Source organism: Danio rerio, chromosome 19 (genome assembly GCF_052040795.2).
Source record: "Danio rerio strain M-AB ecotype USA chromosome 19, GRCz13ab, whole genome shotgun sequence".
Lineage (NCBI taxonomy): Eukaryota > Metazoa > Chordata > Actinopteri > Cypriniformes > Danionidae > Danio > Danio rerio.
Genome location: NC_141039.2, coordinates 12,283,555 through 12,307,642, shown reverse-complemented (window position 1 = coordinate 12,307,642; position 24,088 = coordinate 12,283,555). Strand labels below are relative to the sequence as shown.

At 36.6% G+C, this 24,088-nt stretch overlaps 1 protein-coding gene across 2 annotated transcripts in view; it reads left to right on the top strand.

Annotated features, from left to right (window-relative positions):
- si:dkey-240h12.4 overlaps positions 1-24,088 on the top strand; it is a 41,801-nt gene that overhangs the window by 3,479 nt on the left and 14,234 nt on the right. For both annotated transcript variants that reach the window (XM_087295500.1, XM_087295501.1), the window contains exons 2-5: positions 8,909-9,074; positions 13,841-14,062; positions 16,182-16,320; positions 16,722-16,851. In XM_087295500.1, the coding sequence (XP_087151626.1) occupies positions 9,013-9,074; positions 13,841-14,062; positions 16,182-16,320; positions 16,722-16,851 (553 nt within the window). In that variant the 5' untranslated portion in view covers positions 8,909-9,012. The remainder of the gene's footprint in view (positions 1-8,908; positions 9,075-13,840; positions 14,063-16,181; positions 16,321-16,721; positions 16,852-24,088) is intronic.

Below are 24,088 nucleotides of genomic sequence, written 5' to 3'. Positions count from 1 at the left end.
CCTTTATATGCCCGGTGCGCTTCAGTTCGGCACATAGAAATAAGTACTGTTGCCCTTATTGTCGCAGAGCAATGCAGATGGATTTAGGAACATGATGTTTGTTGTGATTGCATGCATGTGTGTGGCTTGTGTTCTCTAGAAACAAATGTTCGATTGAATCTCTGATGTTATGTATAAAAAGTTTGTTTGGGTTTTTTTTTTAAATCCAAAGACACTTCCTTGAAGGTTTTTTCTTTTTCTTTTTATTCTGGCCTGACTGGCTATTTCCAGATACTGTAAAACCTGTTAGATTGTCATCAAAACACATGGTCACATATTTAGATCTTTTTTTCTAAAGAAGTTTGGTTAGTGTCTGTGCAAAACTGCACAATGCTGGAAAGTTGTTAGTAACCATGTTGGCATATTGAGTGATTGTAGATTATGAGGACATTGTCTGGGTATTATTATTATTATTATTATTATTATTATTATTATTATATGTGGGGCTGCACAATATATTGTTTTAGCATTAAAATCACAATGTGTGCATCTGCAATTGTCACATCGCAAAATCCGCTTGTTAAGTGGTGACGTGTTTGTGACGTATGTATACTGTTTCCTGGTCCAAACCGCCATTCATTTGAGTGGAGAAATCATTCGTTTATGATCGCGTTTTATTCCTGTCACACATTAAAGTTAATTTATATAAAATCATAGTGTACACAACAATTTCTGGGCTTGCTGCATAACAAATACCAAAAATTTTACAATTTATAAAAAAAATTTATCACTTTCTGGCCATCGGATATTAGGCATGGACATATATACTGCGATCGTGATTTTCGAAAGCATTAAATCGCTTTGTAAACATTTATTATTACCATTTCATGAGTCTCCCCATTGAGTTGAATGAAGCGCTTGGACCCGGAAGCCGCTTAGCGTGACATCACACTTAACAAGCGGATATGCAATGTTTTTTTTTTTACTATTTTTATACATTAAAACTTTTTACAGAACAGAACATTCAGTGACAGCAGCGATTATTTAAAAAAACGACAGAAAAAAAGTAACTGCAGATGTAAATAAAAATAAATTACAAAAAAAAAAAACATACAATATTTTCAGTTTCAAAGGAGCTAGAAATACTGTGTCCTATTTAGATACAACGTAACTGGTGCCCATGTTTGTTTAAAAATATCCAGTTTTAGTTGAAGTTGAGCAGTCATATACTCCATTCTATATTTACATTCAAGTTTTTCTATCAACTGTAGTATTGTTGGAGGGTGTGGCTTTATCCAATTTATTGTTAGGGTCTTCCTTGCACTTAGTAAAAGTATATGTAGTATATATCTCTGATTTTTATTATATATATCCTGGGGTATCCCTTCAAGCAAGAAAAACAGGGGAGTAAAAAGGTAGATGTATCTGCATAATTTTCATTATCTCAATCTTTACCCCTTGCCAAAATGCAAGTATCTTCGGACATTCCCAAAATATATGTGCGTGATTACCCACATTCCCGCAACCCTTCCAGCATTCCTCAGACTGTGGACGGTTAGTATATTTTGAAACCATCAATGGTGTTCTAAAAAACCAAATTTTTATTTTCCAGTCAAACTCTTTCCAATTATGAAGATAATTATAATTATTCCTTCTGAATTAAAAAAAACAAAACTATATTTTTACTCAATCTAAGATTTTTTTTTTTTTAATTTGGACTAGAAATTAGATAAAGCAACATAAGAAAAGCTTTTTTTGCATTGTGATTATTGAATTTCGGTTACCTGAATACTGTTAGACTCCACAGAAAATCGTCAAATAGTGCTAATCAATTCTTGTGAGGCTGTATTGATATTGCAATATTTATTGGCGTAAAATAAAATCTCGTAGGGCGACACAGTGGCTCAGTGGTTAGCACTTTCGCCTCACAGCAAGAAGTTTGCTGATTCGAGTTCCAGCTGGCCCAGTTGGCATTTCTTTGTGGAGTTTGCATGTTCTCCTCGTGCTTGCATGGGTTTCCTCTAGGTGCTCCAGTTTCCCCCACAGTCCAAAGACATGCACTATGTGTGGGTTGCAGCTGGAAGGGCATACGCTGTGTAAAACATATGCTGGATAAGTTGGCGGTGCATTCTGCTGTGATGACCACTGATGTATACTGAGACTAAGCTGAAGGAAAATGAATAAATGAATGATTAAAATATTACAATATTAGATTTTTCCAATATCATGCAGCCCTAGTTGATAGAGCCTGGCTAAGGTGTTCTCATTTGTTGCAGCATATGGTTTTTAAAGGCTTACTAGAACATAAATAGCGTGAAAGCTTGGGGCATAGCGAGAGGGGAACATGACTGAACTCTAGTTAATGCAAACAGCACAGTGCTGTTTGCAAAGGAACAATCTCCTCTCTTTTTTTGGTTTGTCCACAGGACTACTAATAGATTCAGTGTTTCAGAATGTAACAATCTCTTTGAATTCTTCACCTGGATCAGGTCCGCTATACATGGTGGAGCCAACATAGGCTCATTCTGAAAATGTAGCCCTATATATATTACTGGAGATCACAAATTATGTAGCCTGAAATAAGTATGGCTGCATTTAGTTTTTAAAGCAAACGATACAAGGCAGTATGATGCTGTTTCTTTTCTCACTTACCAGCTGACCGATTGCCTCCATATGGCCGGCTTTCCTGCTGTTACTAGTTTGTCCAGTAGCTCTCCATGTATGTTGACGGACTTGAGACGCAGAGAGGTGTTGACCACGATGACAGGGTTTGAGTCAGATAAAAAATGTTTCCAGAAAGCAGGCAAGACAAAAACAGAAGACAAAAAAATTTAATAAACAAGTAAATAGCAGTGAGAATGTGGTAAAAGCTGAAAACCTGGTAAAAATCAGACGAGGGCTTTTCTTTTTCTGAAATGCTTTTGAAAGCTGTCTGTTGGATTTAGGGAAGTGGGTAGATGGGTCAATTGAAAACACTATTGGTTGGGTTTAGGCAAGGAGGAGGGTGGGTCAGTCGATTGGTCAGTCAATCAGTCAGTCAGTTGACAGTGGCCTCTGGTGGATTAACAGCATTGAATAGGCACTCGCGAGAGAAATTTAAGATCTGAAAAATTGTACACAGCGGCCTCTGGTGGATTCATGAAAACAAAAACTGAAAAAAAAAAAAACGTAGCTCCTGGAACTTATTTAGCGCTACGATTTAGGAACGAGCCTGAGTTAGATGGAGCTGTTCCATTTCAGGCTTTAAAAACAAATAGTAAACTCTATGAGAGACTAGCAGATAGCGTAACTCTCTTGAAACAGGAAGGAAATGCTCATTTCTTAAGGAATTTTGGGTGCTTGCTTGAGAATTGCTAGATTATTCTTGTTCACTGCTAATGCATAGCTATGTGGTTGCTAGGGTCAGGGCTGGATTAACATAAGGGCTAGGTGGGACTGAAGCCTCAAGGCCTACAGAAGTAGGCGCTCTTGATTGGCTGAAGAATTAATTTGCGTAATCATGACGCCAGGATTTACATTATTAAGTACATTCCTTTAGGCTCATTGGTGGTCAAAAACAGTAATGCTACTGAACTGGGGCTCAGAGTGGCTGCATCCCAATCAGAATTTTGAATTCACATAATTTAACCAAGACAGTGTGTGACCAAATCACAAACAGTTATCAAAATGTCCATTGTGAAGGTTGGTTATGGTTTAGGTCTAGCTTAACAGGTTAGAAAGCAAATGTTTTTTTTTGTAAATATTTACTTTGACACTTATAAAAACAAGGTCATATTTCTGAGCAATAAAATCTTGTAGTATAGTAATAATAATATAGTAATAACAACAACAACATGAATAATAATAATGATAGTAAAAAATACATTTGTGAGTCTATAGCACCAGGGCCCCAAGTGTTCTTTATCTGGCCCTCGTTAGGGCATGCTATGTGATTGTAACGTGTTCTGGGCATTCAGAGGTTTTGGGAAGTTGCTAATAGGGCTGTGCAATATATCGAAATAATCAATTATCGCAAATTTGGATATCCAATATACATATCTCAGTGGTATGTAGTAAATGAGCAATTTAATACAAAAATATATTTGTGTGCCTGCCACTATAGCACACCTTCTAAAAGAGCACATCATGTTAATGTGCAACTCCTAATGGACATGGTGGATTTCTTGTTCAAAAATCTGTAACGATTTAGTACAGATGCTAAAATACTGTTTAGCTTAGCAATCAAACTATGTTAGGGAGAACCTACTCAACTCTGTTTCAAGTTTTTTTTTTTCTTGATTGTTCTAGATGTTTACAGGTTGATGAAACTAATGCAAAATGGTAATTGATTCATTTATTTTGGTTTGTTTAGTTTTATGCAACAGTAAAACAGCTGTTCACTTTCAGAAATTATACTGATGCTTCTTTTCCCCAAAAAAAGAAACATTTGTCGGTGATTAATAAAAAAAAAATCATATTGCATATTGAATATCACAATTGTCTTCAATATCACACAGCCCTATTGCTAATACAGCCCTATTCTCTATGTTTTTATGGTACTCTGTAGGGCTGTATATCGAGTTTGATACTTTTTAGGCACAAACTGTAGTGCTACTATTGAGTATCAAAAAAGGTTTTGTCATTCTATATCAAATTTTAGTATCTAAAATGGTTCAATTTTGTCAGGTTAAATCAAGTTAGTTTGATGGCAAATTTATGGCAAAAACAAAAGAAAATAAGTGACCATTGATGCAGTTAAATTGATTCTGCATGAGGATAACAGATTACATGTTAGATGAAGATAATGTAATTTTAATGAATTTATTTATTCATTTATTTATATGATTGGTTGGTTGGTTGGTTCGTTCATTTATTTTTCTTTGGCTTAGTCTCTTATTTACCAGGGGTCGCCACAGCAGAATGAATTGCCACTGTGATGTCATTTTATTAAAGCTAATTATATAAATTGGTATTGAAAAAAGTAGCATTCAGAAACTGTTATTGAATTCAAAGTATCTGTATCAGTATTGCATTGAAAATACCCAGCCCGAGTATTCTGGGTTTACATCATAAGGGTTGGTGAGGTGTTTGATCTGTTTCATTCATTCTGAGCTTGCTCTATGGTTTCTAATGTATTCTGGATGGCTGCTTGCTATTTGCTATGATATTCTGCATTACTAGATGGTTGCTAGGGTGTTTTTTAGGTGGCTGCTGAGGTGTTCTTGGTTGTTGTTGCCTCACTTACCTGGGTGTTTATATATTTAATTTATGGGAATTCAGTGATTTTTACAGGATTCTTAGTTTTTGTATTGATTCGCTATATATGATTGATAGATTGCTCTTAGGTGTTTGTTTATGAGGGTTTGTTATTAGTAGTTGCTTGGTATTTGCTAGATATGGGTTGATTCAGTTGCATTTCTTAATAGTTGTAATAAAGCTGTAATATGTTATTAATAGAGCATTGCTAGGGTGCTCTAGTTTGTTGCCTGAGCATTGCTCTAGTGTGGCTATTGATTATTGTGTGTGGTTGCTAAGACACAGCTATGTTATTCTGAATTGTTGCTAGATTGCTGTCGCATGGATGCTAGAGTGTTTTTGAAGTAGGCCATTTCTGTGTATTTTACTATAGGGTGTTCTGTCTGGTCACTAATGGTTTCCTCTCTAGTTCGTCCTTTACACTCCTCCTCATGGGAATCCCCATTTTGAAGTGTGTTTTCTTTGGTCAATTTGACTTAGGAATTTTATCTGAACAGACCCTCAATAATGACAGAGGTAACAACTTTTTCATGTACACTGCAGGTAACAATATGTCTTACAACAGGATTTGGTTGTAACACCACAACAACAGCTTGCAATTTCAATACATTGTAGTTTCAGTTGCTCAGAGGTTTTCAGTCAATTTAGGGTGTTCTGCTAGTAGTCGACACTTGGGTAATGTAATCAATGACATATTCTATACTCTCAGAAAAAAAAAATGGTTCACTGTTGTGCCAAAGAAGGTAGAAACCCTTGTCACAGGGCCAGTACCTTTTTATGGAACAGAATTGTACCTTAAGACAAAGAAACAAATTTGTATCATTGCAGTTTGTACCTTTAAGGACATGATTTGTACAATGGGAAACCAAAATGTACCTTTAGTTTTCAAAACCTGCAGATACAATCAAAGGTCCAAAATCTGATCCATAAAGGTACCACCACAGAGACAAGACACTTTGTACCTTAACAGTGTCAAAATGCTTACCAAACATATATTTATAATGCCTTAAATGTTTAGTTTACAATACCTTTAGTTTTGTTTTGCCAGTAGTTTTGTATTGTATAATTTATTAATTAATGTTTATAAGCTTTATTAAACATGCTTTTAAATGATGATTCATGCTTTAATATGGACATTATTCACAAAATCACTTTGCATTTTCAGTCATATTTAGATTCATAGGTATTGTAATAAAGAAAAAGTTGTTTGACACATTTGTACCTTTTATATGAGAACAGATGTGTATCTTCATTTTAGTTGTAGCATAAAAGGTACAGAACAGGATCATAAGAGGTCTTTTCTGTATCATATTAGGTATAACTTTTACAAAGGTACAAAATTGTTCCTTAAGGAATATTATTAGTACCACCATGTACCTTTTTCTGACAGTGTAGCGAACTTGACTAGGAATTTAGCTAGGGAGTTTTGCAATTAAATGCAGCCTAAATTGTTTCTTTTGGGATTTCAAAGTAGCAGCAGCTGTCATTACGTTAGCTGGGTCATTGCTCTAGTTGTTTTAGTTTGTTGCTGGGGCATTTATTTGTGGTTGTTTTCGTCCTGCTCACGTAAATCCAGCAGAGGCTGCTGTTGACTGACTGACTTACGGACTGACCAACTGACCGATCCACCCATCCCACCCTCCCCCTTCCCTAAACCCAACCAATAGTGTTTTAAAAAGCACCAATTGACCAGCACCCATGCCTTTCCCTAAACCCAAACGAAGTGTTTTAAAAAGCAATACAGAAAAAGAAAACCGCACAGATTTTTCCCACATTCTCACCCTGTTATTTACATGTATATTTTATTTTTTAGCTTTTGTTTTTGTTTTACCCACTTTCTGGAATTGTTCTTCACCAGTCTCGAAACCTGTTGTCGCAGTCAACTCTGCAATTTGCCTTAAGTCCGCTGACGTACATGTAGAGCTACCAGACAAACTGGTAACAGAAAAATTGTCCATACGGAGGTAAGCAGTCAGCTGTTAAGCGAGAAAAGGAACAGGGTCATGCCCCTCCTTACCTCTAGCAACATAATTCGTGATCTCCAGAAATGTTTACAGGGCTATGTTCTCAGAATGAGCCTATGTTGGTCGCCTAACAGCAAGAAGGTCGCTGGTTCGAGTCCAGGTTGGGTCAGTTGTCATTTTTGTGTGGAGTTTGCATGTTCTCCCCGTGTTCGCATGGGTTTCCTCCAAGTACTCCGGTTTCTCGTAACTAGGTGACCCTCAACCGTTTTCTCAAGAGGATGACAAACAGACAAATCATTGCTGCAGCTCCGATGCAAGTTTATAGAGAAAAGTAAAAAACACAGCGCATGCAGTGTTTGGATGCGCTGTGTTTGTCTGAGGTAATTAGTATGCTGTTATTACTGAAATGTGTATATTTCATACAAATTGTAAAGCAGATTGGTTAGTTCTACTTGTTTACATGCATGTTGCTTGCACAAGTGGCGCGCATCCATTTGAAATGACAAACTTACACCCTAAGCTTATTGGCACTGCTTCCAAGGCGTGTGCTCAGCAGCCAAATTTTAATAAAACTATAGCGCTTTATACTGAAACTACATACCAAATCCTTTTTTAATCGATATTGACAATGGTGTTCGGTCAATGAATATCGATACCGATTTTATCGCCCAGCCCTACTCTTATTCTTATTTATTTATTCTTGGAATTACTTTGATGCACTCCTCTACAAGATTATTCCAATCAAAGTTAACGATTTTATTCCAAATGGAGCTATTCAAGTCATCTGCTGAAATTGTATTCATATCGCAACTAAATCGCAGCCAAATAAAATATCGCAATGTCCAATTCTTCCAATATCGTGCAGCCCTGTTGAACATCCCCAAAAGCCAGTGTCAATGTGCATTTTAGTGTTTGAATGTCAATGAATGTTTGTTTGGACACCTGCAGATGGAACAGATTTGTCCAGCATGTATTCAAATCACATAAACTGCCAGTTGCTCTCAGTGCATTATTGTTTTTAGTCGAATTGCATATTTACATTGCGAAAGAGTCTCCTTTAACCACTTTTCTTGCGATGCAATTACAAATAATCAGCCTCTAGTTTCACACATTGAGATTTATAACTCCCGAAAAGACACACGTGATAAATTATATGGATAAATAGACAGATCTACATGCCAAAATAAGGCCTTGTTTGTCTCGTTCCTCCATAAATCTTCCTCATCGCAGCTCCTCATTAATCCTCTCCTAGTAACAAAGCATGCTAGCCATTGAAAAACTATGCAAGGACTGAACGTGTCTCATTACTAAAGAATGTGTTAGCCATGGGAGGATGACAGGTCTGATGGGCAGTTTCTCGCAGCATGTTTACTGCACATTGCGACCTAATGGTTTGTCCACACTTGGCTGGAGTTTAAAGGCCTGGATTGTTTACTCGGGTCCAGCTTGAGCATTTAGCGCGACATTCTTTCTCATGTATGTAGTTCTGGCGTATCAGAGGGGTTTTGATACCAGATGTTTACCCTTTGGGGACTCGTAAATGATTTCCAGATATCTCTCCTTTTCTGTTCCCATCCAGCTTAGCTGTGCCGTCAGCAGCCTATGAAGTCAAAATATGCGCTCAGTGCCAAAAGATTATGCAAGTTTAGTTAAATGCTGAATGAAGTGTTTGCTGGAGGTTTGGATTACTTATGTAACAGAAACTCCATAACTACCATCCTCTTTTTCAGGTGTGGATCTAAAGCTGAAACCAGTATGAGCACTATACAGTAGCCTTTTCTTTGGACATTCGCAGACGGAGGACATTGTAGAGAGACACAGAGAGGCGGCAAGGATGGCTGTCTTCAAGGTGGATAACGTTGAAGACCTTTATGAGATCGGAAATGTGTTGGGAAGGTAAAGACATTGGTTCTATTTGATATACTAATTTTATTTTTTCTTTAAACTTACCAAAAAAGATGTTACTTTAAGGTTTGGGGTTAAAGAAAACAACTCAAAACCATTGAATACATGAAGCAGATTCTAGAAGGTGTAAATAACATGCAACAACTTGCCCACTTTGACCTGAAGGTAGGAAGGAAGTCTATATTAGCCTTTAACTAAATATAAACTTCACTTGTCACAAACCAGTTTGAGTTATTGTAAAGATATCATGAAGATTGTTGGAAACAAGCAACCATTAGCTATGTTTCCATCTACCTATTTTTAAGCGCATTTTGGATATGAGCATAAAAAAACGGTTGATGGAAACATCAGGATGCACATAAATTTAGAAAGTGCGCATAAAAAACTTAGCTGAATAAACTTTTTATTCGATAAGAAAATATGCACACAAACCACGATGGATACACTATTACCGCACAAACTCCAGCATGCACATTAAAAAAAGTAATGTGATTTTGTTATAAGAGATCATGTGATGATAAAAATGTGTGAATGGATAAACCAGCAGGCTGAGCACATTATACAACCCAAGCTCATTCTGGAAACGTAGCCCCGCGCCACTCCGCTCCTCCTCTTTGCGCTTGCCGGCCGACGGCTCGCCTCCGAGTGGAGGGCTTTCCCGATGCATTCAGTTTGTCCGCTTAGCTCACAGCGTTGCGTCGGCGGAGCGGAGGCCCCGGAGAAGGAGCCGAAGCCGGCCGCGGTGGACGACGACCGGGATCGAGTCCGGGGAACAGCAGGTTCCGTAAATCAGGTAAGATGAAAAACGGAATCCGAAAAATAAGGGCGAGAACGCGGCGGGATCCGAAAACACGGTCGAAGACGAGGGCTTTTGCTTTTTTTTTTTCCGATCCGCCGGCTTTTCGCGCGAGAACGGTGCGGGCGCGAATGCCGCGCGCTCCCGAGAGGCGCCCGAGACGCGAAAAAGCACGCACAAAACCGCTCGAATATGTACCTCCCGGGACGTAAATCGCGGTCCACAGAAAAGTCCGCGGGGCTACGTTTCCACAATGAGCCCGGGTTGACATTATAAAACATCTGAAATGTTGTTTTGGTCATTCTAAAACGCCTTACCGTTTAAGTATTAGTGTTACTATATTATTAATGACCTCCAGAATCAAGAGCGTCTGTGCTCTGCGTCTGACACCTTTAAACGCCACCACAAGTTCACTGCGTGTCAGGATTGCCTTCTGAGGCGCAAGTCATTTATTAGATGAAGAAAAAATTGTTGCAGCTTCTCCTACTGCAACAAAATCAGTTTTTACAGTTGATATCTGGCGCCAGTTAATCAGGAAGTGACAATTTTGTTCACTTTGATCCGTTGGATGGAAACGCAGCTTTATTTGCACGTCTAATCCAGTTTTGCACATAAAGTTCATTCGCATTTTTGGATGGAAACATAGCTATTGATTTCGATAATGTTTGAGTTTCTACTGGTTTCCAGCATTCTTCAAAATGTCCTTTTGTTTTGAATAGACAAATAATTGAAACTGGTGTTTATAAAGAGTGAGTAAATGAGTGAATTTTCCCACTTAGACCTATTTGAATGACAGTAAACACATATTTGATACTCTCTACGCATCAAAGAATCTTTGGAATGTTTTCAAAATTAGTAATAGCAAGAAATATTGGTTGATAATTGTTTTTTTTTAGTATTATGGCTTTACATAGTCTTAAATATACAATATTGATTTTACAGTATGTGCACTTACACATACTGTACTTAAACAGTGTACCTATCTAAGAAAGTATTTGTTATCTAAAATCATTACGCAGGTTAAGGTTAGGTTTAGGGGTAGGTTTAGGGAGAGTATTATAAATAAAGTAAATTAATTGAATAATTATTAATTTATTAATTAATAATATTATTAATTAATAATAAAGTTATTAAGCAATGATTGTAATTGCCGGCACGTAACACTATATTAAGAACATCCACGTTTATACATGTGGAACAGAAGTTTAAAATAAAGTGCTACTTAAATATTTCTTGAGCAGCAATTATTATATTTGAATAATTTCTGAATAAGGCGGTGGCTAGGTCACCTCACAGCAAGATGGTCGCTGGTTAGAGTCCTGGCTTGGCCAGTTGGCATTTCTGTGTGTAGTTTGCATGTTCTACCTGTGATCATGTGGGTTCCTCCATGTGCTCTGGTTTCTCCCACAGTCCAAAGACATGCGCTATAGGTGAATTGAATAAACTAAATTGGCTGTAGTGTATGTGTGTGAATGAGTGTGTATGGGTGTTTCCCAATACTGGGTTGCAGATGGAAGGACATCCACTGTGTAAAACATATGCTGGATAAAGTATGAGGTGCCGTGTAGGATTTAAATCAAACTTCGCTTGTCAACACACTCATAAAACACATGCATATATACTTTTAAATTGCTCATGTATACACCTATACTATTAAAAGTTCAAAACAACATATATGAAACCTGCGCATATACATATTAACTTGACGCATGCATACACCCACATACACACGAAAATACATATAAACTCAATCCTCGCATAAAGACCCACATTAATACATGCAGATACATATATATTTGCTGTATATATGTACCTGTACACACTTGCATATACATATAAACTCGATTCTTGCAGAAACATCCACATTAACACGCACATACATATAGACTCACAGCATGCAAACACACCTATACATTTATATATATAAATATGTATATATGTATATATGTATGTATATATATATATATATATATATATATATATATATATATATATATATATATATATATATATATATATGTATATGTGTGTGAATTGCTGTCATTTTTGAGTAGCTCGCTCTCTGCAACTCTCACATAGTTGTCCACTGAAGCAAAGCAGGGCTGTGCATGGTCAGTACCTGGATGGGAGACCACATGGGAAAGCTAGTTTGCTGCCGGAAGTGGTGTAAGTGAGGCCAGCAGGGGTGCTCAACCTGTGGTCTGTGTGGGTCCCCCACAGGCCCCAGTATGTTGAAGGGGACTCAATACTGCATATACAGTAATCACCTTCTTTTGGATGAGACGTTAAACCAACGTCCTGACTCTCTGTGGTCATTAAAAATCCCAGGATGCCCTTCGAAAAGAGTAGGGGTTTCACCCCGGCATCCTGGCCAAATTTATCCACTGACCTCTGACCATCATGGCCTCCTAACCATCCCCATAGCATAATTGGCTTCATCACTCTATCTCCTTTCCACCAATCAGTCTGGCGCATTATGGCTGACGTTGCATTATCCGGGCGGATGCTGCACACAGTTGTTATTTTTATTGATTTTTTTCAAGCTCAAAGTATACTTTGTAAAACTAGAAAAGAAGAACAGCAAACTACTTAACAATGCTAGAAAAATAATAGATGTGTGCATTGATGAACATTTAGTTACTATTGTTTAAACTAATATATATGTTTAAAATATATTTGGCATAGAAACACCAATAGAGTTTTTGCACCATATTGATAACAATAACTCTAGATCTGGAGGCTGATAGCTGATATTTTAGCTGATAAAAATAAATAAGCGTTTTTCTAATTTTTCTGCATGAATGCAAAAACGAAAGGCAGACACGTACAGTGAACAACTGACTTTAATTTCAATTCAATTTCAATTCAATTCAATTCAGCTTTATTTGTATAGCGCTTTTACAATGTATGTTGTGTCAAAGCAGCTTCACATAAAAGATCATTGTAACTGGATCAGGGTAGTTCAGTTTTTAGTGTTTAAGTTCAGTTCAGTTTAGCTCAGTTCAGTGTGGTTTGAAGTCATTATTGAGAGTCCAAACACTGAAGAGCAAATTCATCGATGAGTAGCTTTTCAGATCCTGAACCATGCAAGCCAGTGGCGACAGCGGAGAGGGAAAAAAAAACTTCACTAATAGGGAAGTGAAGAAAAAAAACCTTGAGAGAACCAGTCTCAGTTCGGCACGACCATTTTAATTTCTCCGCAGGCCAAAAGTCTTGTGCAGAGCTGCAGTCTCAGCAGTGGAGGCTGAAAGCTGGACTCAGCGAAGACTCCCTGGAGCGTCACTGGAATCAGTCTCATGCTCTCCACTCCCCCTAAAGCTTAAATTTAGAAAAGTTTGAACTGATCTGAACTTTATTAGTTAAATATTTATATCTATATAGATAAAATAAAATTAAAAAAATTCTTAAATAAAGCAACCAAATCACTGAACATTAACCAAAATCAAAGTAACAGTAAAAAAAACTGGTGGGCAGCAAGCATGTCAAGTGGTTTAAACCTGCAGAAACAATAGATAATTGATCAGCTGATCAGACCAATAAGAATAACATAACAATTAGAATTTCATTCATTCATTTTCTTTTTTAAGCTTAGTCCCTTTTTTATCAGTCCTGGGTCACCGCAGTGTAAAGAACCGCCAACTTATCCAGCATGTTTTTACGCTGCGGATGCCCTTCTTGCCGCAACCCATCTCTGGGAAAAAAATAGAATTTATTAGACAATATTATTTGGCTTCTTATATATCATGCATCCATAATCTTTATAAATGGATAAATATTTTTGATTCACATGTGTTTTGTTTGTGTACACTAATAAAAGAAACATATTCTATTGATTGCTGCATTCCAGTATGTGTATTCTATCAAATAAATAACTGTAAAAGGCTGAAGTATACATTAGGTTTTGGATAGTACCATGTTAAATAAAACTAAACTCCATTGGTTCTGTCTCTTGCCACACTAGTGGTCACTTTGGGCAGGTGCGAGAGGTGCGGGAACGGGCCACGGGTGTTCTGTGGGCAGGGAAGTTCTTGAAACTGAAGAAAGGTGCAGGAAGCAGGCTGGGGCTGGAGAGGAAGAGTGTGGAGAAGGAGGTGGAGATCCTGCAGAGCCTTCAGCATCAAAACATCATGGCTATCAGAGACGTCTTCGAGAGCAGGGCAGAGATCGTCCTCATCGTTGAACTGTAAGCATGTGTTTGCTTTTCTGAAATAAAGAAATATGTAGAAAAAAAAAGAAATATACAGCTAAGGCCAAATTGTTCGCTCTCTTATGAATTTTAGTTTGTTTTATAAATGATATTAATTTTTAATATAATAAAAAATTATTTACATATAATATATAAAAATATTATATAACAGAACAAGAAATGTTTTACAGTATTTTCGATAATATTTTTCTTTTGGAGAAAGTTTTCTTTGTTTTATTTCGGATGGAATAAAAACAGTTATTTAATTTTTATGAAACCATTTTAAGGTCAAAATAATAATAATATGAATAATAAAAATAATATACATAATATAATGACTTGCCTAATTACCCTAGCTTGCCTAATTAACCAAATTAACCCAGTTAAGTCTTTAAACTGCACTTTGAACTGAATACTAATATCTTTAAAAATATTTAGTAAAATTGTATTTACTGTCATCATGGCAAAGATAAAATAAATCAGTAATTAGAAATAAGTTATTAAAACTATTATGTTTAGAAATGTGTTAAAAAATTCTTTCTGCCAAATAGAAATTGGGGAAATGAATATAAAGGGGAGATAATAATTCAGGAGGGCTAATAATTCTGGCTTCAACTGTGTATGGAGACACTGTGAATGATACATGAAAATAGAAAGAATGTTCATCATTCTACATTCATTCATCAAAGAATGTTCTATTAAATTCAAGAATTTAAGATTTGAACTCACAGTAGTGGGAAGTAAATTTGCAAATCATAAAAATTCATTTAATGTGTCTGACTTATTTTCATCATTAAGAGTTTATTTTTCTTTCTTGCTACTCTCTAATAATAGAGAATAAAATAGTTTTTTCTCTAATAATTCCGCTTTTTTCTTAGAATTGTGACTGTTTGTTATAATTGAAATTTATAATTTCACAATTTCATTTATTCATTCATTTTCTTTTCGGCTAAGTCCCTTTATTAATCTGGAGTTGCCACAGTGGAATGAACTGTCAACTTATCCAGCACATGTTTTACACAGCGGACACAGCCACAACCCATCACTGGAAAACCCATACACACTCATTCGCACACATACATACACTATGGACAATTTGGCTTACCCAATTCACCTATAGCGCATGTCTTTGGACTGAGGGAGAAACCGGAGCACCCAGAGGAAACCCACACGAACATGGGGAGAACATTGCTCCACACAGAAAATACCAACTGACCCGCCCGAGGCTCCAACCAGGAGCCTCCTGCTGTTCTTTCGACAGCACTACCTACTGTATCCCTGAGTCCCCCAGTTTCACAATTTATAAACTCAAACAGAATTGAGAGATAAAAAGTCGAAGATCTGACAAAAGTAGTCCTACTAGCGAGATGTTGATATAATGACTTTATAAATCAAAAATATGAGATATTAACCTGGAATTCTGAAAAGAAAAAAAGAACTGTGTGATATTCCTTGCAAAAATACATGTTTCACCTAAAAGTACCAAAAAAATATATATATATGTTTAAAAGTTTTGGGTACTTTTATGTGAAATTTATATGTTTTTGCCAAGGATTATATAATCTAAAATACTATTATTTAGTATTATAAATTGTAAGATATATATTTTTTGTATTATGGAGGCACGGTGGTACAGTCGTTAGCACTGTCACCTCACAGCAAGAAGGTCGCTGGTTTGAGCCCCGGCTGGGTCAGTTGGCATATCTGTATGGAGTTTCCGTGTTCTCCCCGTGTTCCTATGGATTTCCTCCAAGTGCTCTGGTTTTCCCCACAGTCCAAAGACATGCGCTATAGGTAAACTGAATAAGCTAAATTGGCCGTAGTGTATGTATGTGAATGAGTGTGTTTGGGAGTTACCATTACTGGGTTGCAGCTAGAAGGGCATCCGCTGTGTAAAACATATGCTGGATAAGTTGGCTGTTCATTCTGATGTGGCGACCCCTGATGACTAATGGTACTAAGCCAAAGGAGAATGAAGGAATATTTATTTTATATGTTTAGGGCCTCTTTTTAGGTTATAAAACTATTCCAATTAAAACAATGGACAATTTTAGCTTACAATCTAAATACTATATTTAATTTAGCATCCTTTTTTATTTTAACTCTCTTAATGTAGGATAAAGGGTGGTGAACTGTTTGATTTCATCGCTGAGAAAGAAAACCTGACAGAGACGGAGGCCATTGAATTCATGAAGCAGATTCTGGAGGGTGTAAACTACATGCACCAAAAAAACGTTGCCCACTTTGATCTGAAGGTATGAAGCATGTTTATATTTGTCTTAAAACAAAGAGTGAAACTAGCAACCGCATGAACAGTTTCTAGTGACCTGCAATATTTAACACTTCATGTAGCAAGCATGCACTTCCTATATAGATTTCAGCACGGTAAAGAGGAAGTGTACCTTTCTCTCACAAACTGTCACCTCTGATTAAATGGTAGCACAAAACATAATCATAAAAAGCCATGATTAGTGTTTTTTAAATACGTTTATTTAATAAATGTGCATCAGAGAAAATTAAACTCATTGAAAAGCTTTAAAAACCTGCTTTATTATTACTTACTTAATATTTAGGAACTTGTTGGTTGTTCTCTAATTTTAACCTTCACTGTAATTTACAGTAAAAAATCACAAAATGTGTTGTTTTTACTCTTCAGCCGGAGAATATCATGCTGTCAGACAAGCACGATCCTCATCCAGACATCAAGATCATTGATTTTGGCATGGCTCATCACTTCATTCAAGGAGAAGAGTATAAGAGTTTAGGTGGAACCCCTCAGTATATTGGTGAGTCGTTCAGTATGTGTGGTTTTGAATTCAAATGATGACGTCACATGACTTACCCATAAATGCAAATGCAGACCCGAATGCTTGTCCAATACCACAAGTATGAGATATGCATTACCACTTCAACACTGCGGATTACAATAAAGCAGTAATATTATGAAATATTATTGCAATCATTGAAAAATAATGCTGTAGGTATTGGGAAAAATGTATTAAAAGTTTTGTGATTATATTGTTGTGATTGCCAGTGGAGTTTTCTCCACTGACGATCACTTCCTGTAGTTTGTGCCAATGCTAGCGGAGTTTCCTTTATCGGAGACTGCCACTGAGCGAACTCCAACTCCCAGAAACCCCTGCGCTCATCAACACTGGTAACAGCTAATAATAATCCAGACAATCGCAAACAGACACAGCTGCTGCTCATTTACACTGATTACAAGGACTATAAATATACCTCACTTTCATTCATTCAGGGCAGAGTCTTGTTTATTCCATGAACATTACAAAGCGTTTCTCCTGGTTTCTTTTCCCGTGTTTTGACCCCCGCCTTGTAAGTTTGTTCATCATTGTCTGCCGCCTTTCTTCTGATCATCTGCCTGTGCTTCTGACTACGCCTCTGGATTGCCTGTGTACATCTGTTTGCCCCTGTGTTGACCATTGCTTTACTGACCTTCCTATTAAACTTGCATTTGGATCCGCAAGTCTGCTCTCAGCATCTCCTACGTTACAAATATAATCTAATTTAAAAATAGAGGTATATTCAGATCATGTCTTAATTATCTGTATGAATCATTCTAGTGGAATCATTTTTGTAACTGAAAGAGGCTTTCACAGAGGTGCGAATCCAAATGCAGATTTATTTACAATGATCGTAAATCCGGCAAGCGTCAACAACAGGAGCAATCGGGTACATCCAGAAGTCATTGTCGATAAAGAGGCAAGTAGTCAAAAGGTAAGATAACCTAGAAACGAGGCTAGGAGTAGATAACATAAAAAAGAAAAATCGCTGAACACGGCTAGACAAGAAAATTAATATGCTACGTAAAATTGCAGATTCGTTTTTACTAGCAAAACAAACAACACTCAGCAATGTGTGTGAGCAAACTTGGTGTATAAATAGTCTGTGTAATGAGTCCTTGAGCAGCTTCAGCTGTGAGTGTTTGCAATCAGACGAGATTAGGAACCGGTGTGTGTGCGTAGTGCACGCTGTGATTTGTAGTCCATTTGGTAGCAGAAGTTGTAATTCTCCAGCGATCCGCAGTAGTTTGATCGCTGGTGACTGAAATGGTTTTGTTACAGTTTATTCATTAATTCATTTTCTTTTCGGCTTAGGTATTAAACTGAGGTCGCCACAGCAGAATGAACCTTCAACTTATCCAGCATATGTTTTATGCAGTGGATGCCCTTCCAGCTGCAACCCATCTCTGGGAAACATCCATACACACTCATTCACACTCATACACTACGGACAATTTAGCCTGCCCAATTCACCGGTACTGCATGTCTTTGGACTATGCAGGGAGAACATTCAAACTCCACACAGAAACGCCAACTTACCTAGCTGAGGCTCGAACCAGTGACTTACTACCTACTACCACTACCCACTGCGCCACCGCGTCGCGCCACCGGTTCATCTGCATAGAAAAAGAAAATTAACATTTTACTTTTTGAATGACAATAACTTTTTAGGACTCAATGATGAGAAAAAAAGTACAAAAAAATGTATTTCAGTATTTCTACTTTAAAATGGAATGTTTAATGCTTTCATGTTGTCATTAATTATTTGAGGAATATATTCTAAGTAAAAATTGTTTCAATATAAGTTCAACATTGTATTGTCATTGGGTGGCATGGTGGCTCAGTGATTAGCATTGTAGCCTCAACGCAAGAAAATCGCTGGTTTGAGTCCCGGCTGGGTCAGTTGGCATTTTTTTGTGTAGTTTGCATGTTCTCCCTGTGTTTGCGTGGGTTTCCTTTAGGTGCTCCGGTTTCCCTCACAATCCATAGGCATGCACTAAATTGGCCTTAGTGTATGAGAGTGTGTGATTGGGAATGTGTGCATGGGTGTTTCCCAGTACTGGGTTGCAGCTGAAAGGGCATTCGCTTTGTAAAACATGGAATAGTTGGCAGTTTATTTTGCTGTGGTGACTCCTGAAAAAGAGACTAAGAAATAGAAGACTGTAATAGAGAGAAAACCAAAATAATGAGTGTATTGCCATTTAGACCATTTCCCCCAGAAAATGACAGTTGATCATAATAACAAAAGTATTAACTTGTGTGAAATAAACCCAAAAATGAAAATTCTGTCATTAATATGTCACCTTCATGTCATTCCAATACCCTGAGAGCTTTGTTCATCTTTGAAAAATCAGTTATTCCACCAAATATTGATTTCTTAACTCTTCTAAATTTAAAACATAGTTTCTAAGCTAAAAATGGCTCTAAAAGGCAATGTTTTTTTATTTCAAATTTGGAAGAAATTCTCGTTAGTAGTTAACAGAATAAAGCACAACCTTACTATAAATTATAAATCCACTGAAACAGGGAATTTTCAAGTGGTCTCATTTTTTTCTATCTCTATACATAGATAGATATACATTTTAATAAACCATTTTTAAACAGATATTAAATGTTTAAAGTATTAGTTCACCCAAAATTGAAAATTCCATCAGTATGTCACAATCATGTTATTCCAATCCCCAGAGACCTGTTCATTTCAGAAGACAAATGAAGATATTTTGCATGAAACTGGAGAGCTCCCTCATCCTCCATAGACAGCAATGATCACAAGACAAGACTTGAGTGGTTCAACTTTAGTTATACAAAGCTCCATGAACACTTTTGGGTGTCAAAAAATATTTTGTTCTGTAAAAGTCTTATAATCTTTTCTGTCTATGAAGGATGAGAGAGCACTCAAATACCATCTTAAAATATCTTCATTTGTGTTCTGAAGGTGAACAAAAGTCTTGGGATTGGATAGACATGCAGATGACTCATTAACAACAAAATTTTCATTTTTGGGTGAACTAATTTTTTAAAGTTAACAAACCTCCATAAATAAAGATGTGAGAAAGTGATAAAGTGGACATCAAATATCTGTGGTTAAACAGGTTGAGTTTTTAACAGCTAACAGTAAATGTGTGAACAGCCAGTTGTGTCTTTTTTATTAGTATATTTTAAGTAAAAATTGTTTCAATATAAGTCATCCATTTTTATTGTCATTGGGCGGCACGGTGGCCCAGTGGTTAGCACAAAGCAAAAAGGTCGCTGGTTTGAGTCCTGGCTAGGGCAGTTGGCTTTTCTTTGTGTAGTTTGGCATGTTCTCCCTGTGTTTACGTGGGTTTCTTCCGGGTGCTCCAGTTTGCCCTACGATCCAAATACTTGCGCTAAATTGGCCTTAGTGTACGAGTGTGTGTGTTCGTGAATGTGTGCATGGGTGTTTCCCAGTACTGGGTTGCAGCTGGAAGGGCATTCGCTGTGTAAAATATATGCTGGAATGAATAGTTGGTGGTATATTCTGCTGTGGCGACCTTTGAAATAAAGACTGAAGGAATGAATGTATCGTCATTTAGACCCCCAGAAATTGACAGTTGGTCATAACAGCAAGAGCATTAATTTGTTTTAATTGAAAATCAGGGATATTCCAACAAATATTGTTTTCTTAACTCTTCTAAATTTAAAACATCATCAAAGTCATCAAAAAATGACTTACTGAAATCTAAAAATGTCTCTAAATGACAATGTTTTTATTTAAAATCTGGAAGAAATCCTCATTAGTAAACAGAATAAAGCAAACCCTTACTATAAATCATAAATTCACAGAAACAATGAATTTTCAAGTGGTCTTCATTTTTTCCATAGCTATTCACCTTATTCTCTGCTGACAAGTGGGCACTGCCATTTGAATCTTTTTGGCTCGGGACTTCCGGTCTCATTCACTTCCATTCATTTTTTGACAGTAAAAACTGCTCGTTATGCTGCTTGATGTTGCAATTTGATATTTTCTTATTATATTATTCTACTTGGTCTGTATAGTCATGCAAACATTTGTTTGAAAAGCGAGTAGTTTGACAATTTTCTGCCGTTTATTATTACTTGTCATTTCCCCCATTAGGAGACTGAATCGAAAGGTCTAAGACAATCGCAAAAACAGGCGCACTTGGGCATTTTAGAATAAGGTCAATACATATTTTAATTTTTAAATGAATAATTTTTATCATTTTAATAAACAATATGTTAATATATATATATTTAATACTTACTTATTAGTTCACCTAAAAAAGTCACCTTCATGCCATTCCAATCCCCTGAGACCTTGGTTCATCTTCAGAACACAAATGAAGATATTTTGCATGAAATTGGAGAGCTCCCTTAATCTCCATAGACAGCAATGGTCACAAGACATTCAGAATCCAGAAAAAGAACCAAACTTATTGTCAAAACTTCCCGTGTGACTTCATCGGTTGAACTGTAATCAGCTCCAAGAACACTTTTGTGTGCCACAATATTGATAAAAACATGTTCTGTTAACCTCTTATAGCTGTTTCTGTCTATAAAGGATGAGAGAGCTCTCGAATATCATCTTAAAAAACCTTTATTTGTGTTCTGAAGATGATATTCGTGAGCTCTCTCATCTTTCATAGACAGAAACAGCCATAAGAGGTTAACAGAATTTTCATTTTTACTTAAATTAACCCTTTACCGTTCATATGTGGTAGTAACAAACCTCCATAAATAAAGAGGTGATAAAGTTGACATCAAATATCTGTGGGTAAACAGGTTTGTTTTTTAACAGCTAACAATAAATGTGCGAACAGCCATTTTATGTTAACTAGACCGCATTTTCATAACATTTTTATGTGCGCGCGTGTGTGTGTGTAGAGTTTGCTTCTGCTCAAATGTGTGTGTTTGACTGCACACCTGCTTCCGTCTCTGCATGTGTTTTGTTTCTGCCTTCAGCAATATGCACAGTTTTTAGTGCTGGTCATCTCCATGGAGACGAGTGAACTTCAGATGAAATGGCAGAGCTGAGTCAGTTCAGCTGAACATCGAGTGGACAGAAATAACCGTTGTGTTTTCACATATGAGCTCACCGCTGATGGACTGCAAAAATGTCCTCGAGTGGTTTAACAGCTCATCACTTCTAATAACCTGCGGTCCCCCTTTCAGTGCTGTTTTAATCACCAACCTTGGCAGATACATGCACTTATATTTTGTCTATTGCGTCCCAAAACTGTGTGCTTCACAAATATATATTAAATACTGACATGCAGAACATAATTACTGATGTCAGTCACAACCAGGGCTTTACATTAACAGCCGCCAAATGCGGGTAGATTTCAGCTTTGGCGGGTAAGACAGCCGCTCCCACTAGCCACTTTGGCAGGTTGGAAATAATTTTTACATTGTAGTTTTCTTAAAGCAGGGTTCGACAATAAGGATGGCCCAATATGCGTGTAAATGTGATCTTAGAATCGAGAAGCAGCAAGACTGACAAAAATAACCGTGTTTGCGTGAGCAAAAGCTGGTAAATACCTTATGAGAGGATGATTACTCGTGCGCACAGGTGATGTGATGGGCGCGACTGTTAAAAAGCGCGCGGGCAAGCTCCCGTTTACTTGCGCGAAACAACCGTGTGTAGAGGAAGCGCAACTGGTGCGATCGGTTCTCTTTGAAATAAACTAGACAAAAAGCGATGCTCGTGTAAGCAGCAAACCTTTTGTAAGCAGCAGCAGTCACTGCTTTCGTTTGAATTATTCTCAGGCACTTGATCATCCTTTCATTATCACTCGTATGTTTTTACCTGCTTTCTTTTGCTTACTTATTTTGTTACTATAGTTTAATTATCATCCTTTGTAATAACATTGTTTTAATATGAGATTAACTTCCCATTTATGTGTAGTTAACTGCTGATCTGGGACCTTTAGCCAAGACAGATTACTGTGCATATTTTAGATACTTTTTAAAATGTCAATTAAAAAAAAAAAGGAAAGTTTTGCTGAATAAAAAGTGCATATATACAGCTATATATTTGCTTGTTTTGACACATTCAAAATGTGTGACTAAGAAATAATTATTCTTTTTGGTGTAGTCAGAGATAAATTTGGTAAATCCTTAATTTTGAGCCCTAAAAAAGTCATGTTAAATAAAAACCAATTGCAATGCGACACAACCCATTTGCTCATGCACACTGAGCAAGCTCACACACAACACACACAAACAGAAATAAATGAAATAAATGAGGAGGCATGTGGACCACACAACATCTAAATCAAGTCATTTTAGCATGTCAAAGTCACTTATATTAATACAAAATATATTTTCCAAGCAACAAAATTGTGGCTAGTGAAAATGGCAAGTGGCTAGTAATGTTGGAAATGTACTAGCCACAGTTGCTGGTGATCAAAAAAGTTAATGTAAAGCCCTGGTCACAACAATAAATAGAAAATCTGAAACAGTAGGTATAGTTAATATTAATATTAAACAATACAAATAAATTTTAAATAACATCTTAAATGATAAACATATAATTACATTTATTTTATTAGCTATGTGCAGTGTTGGGTAAGTTACTTTTAAAAAGTAATCGGTTACAAATTACTAACTACTACAGGAAAACTGTAATCTAATTACATTACTAATTACTTCATGTAAAAAGTAATCCGATGACTAATTACTTTACTTTTTAAGTTACTTTTAAAACATATAAAATATACCTATAAAAATACAAAATATACTGCAGCTCTTTCAGTGATTTGATGATCACTAAAAAACATTACAATAGGTTTATCACAGCAGCTTAACATATTCAAAGGACTTAAAGAGTTCATCCAAAACTTAAAATTCTCTCATCATTCACTTGTTCCAATCCTGTTTGTCTTTTTTTTCTTCAAAAGAAGGACATAAAGAAACTTAGAAACCTGTAACCATTGACATCTATAGTATGTAAATGCACTGCAGTGTTTGGGTCTTCTGTGTTTGTCTGAGGTAATTAGTCTACTGAAATGTGTATATTCTAAAGTATGAAGCTGATCGGTCAATATGCGCACTCACTTAAAAGACAAGATATGTGAACTTCCCCAAGCAGCTAAATGCTTCTATTCACATTCAGAAGGTACCTTCACTCCCGATCTTGCACAAAAGTCCAATTTAGCCTGTTTAGGCTGAGTTGGACCACCATGTATTTGGTGACGTGTATTGTCGTAGAATGCTTTCTATTCAAGTGCTTGAATAATAA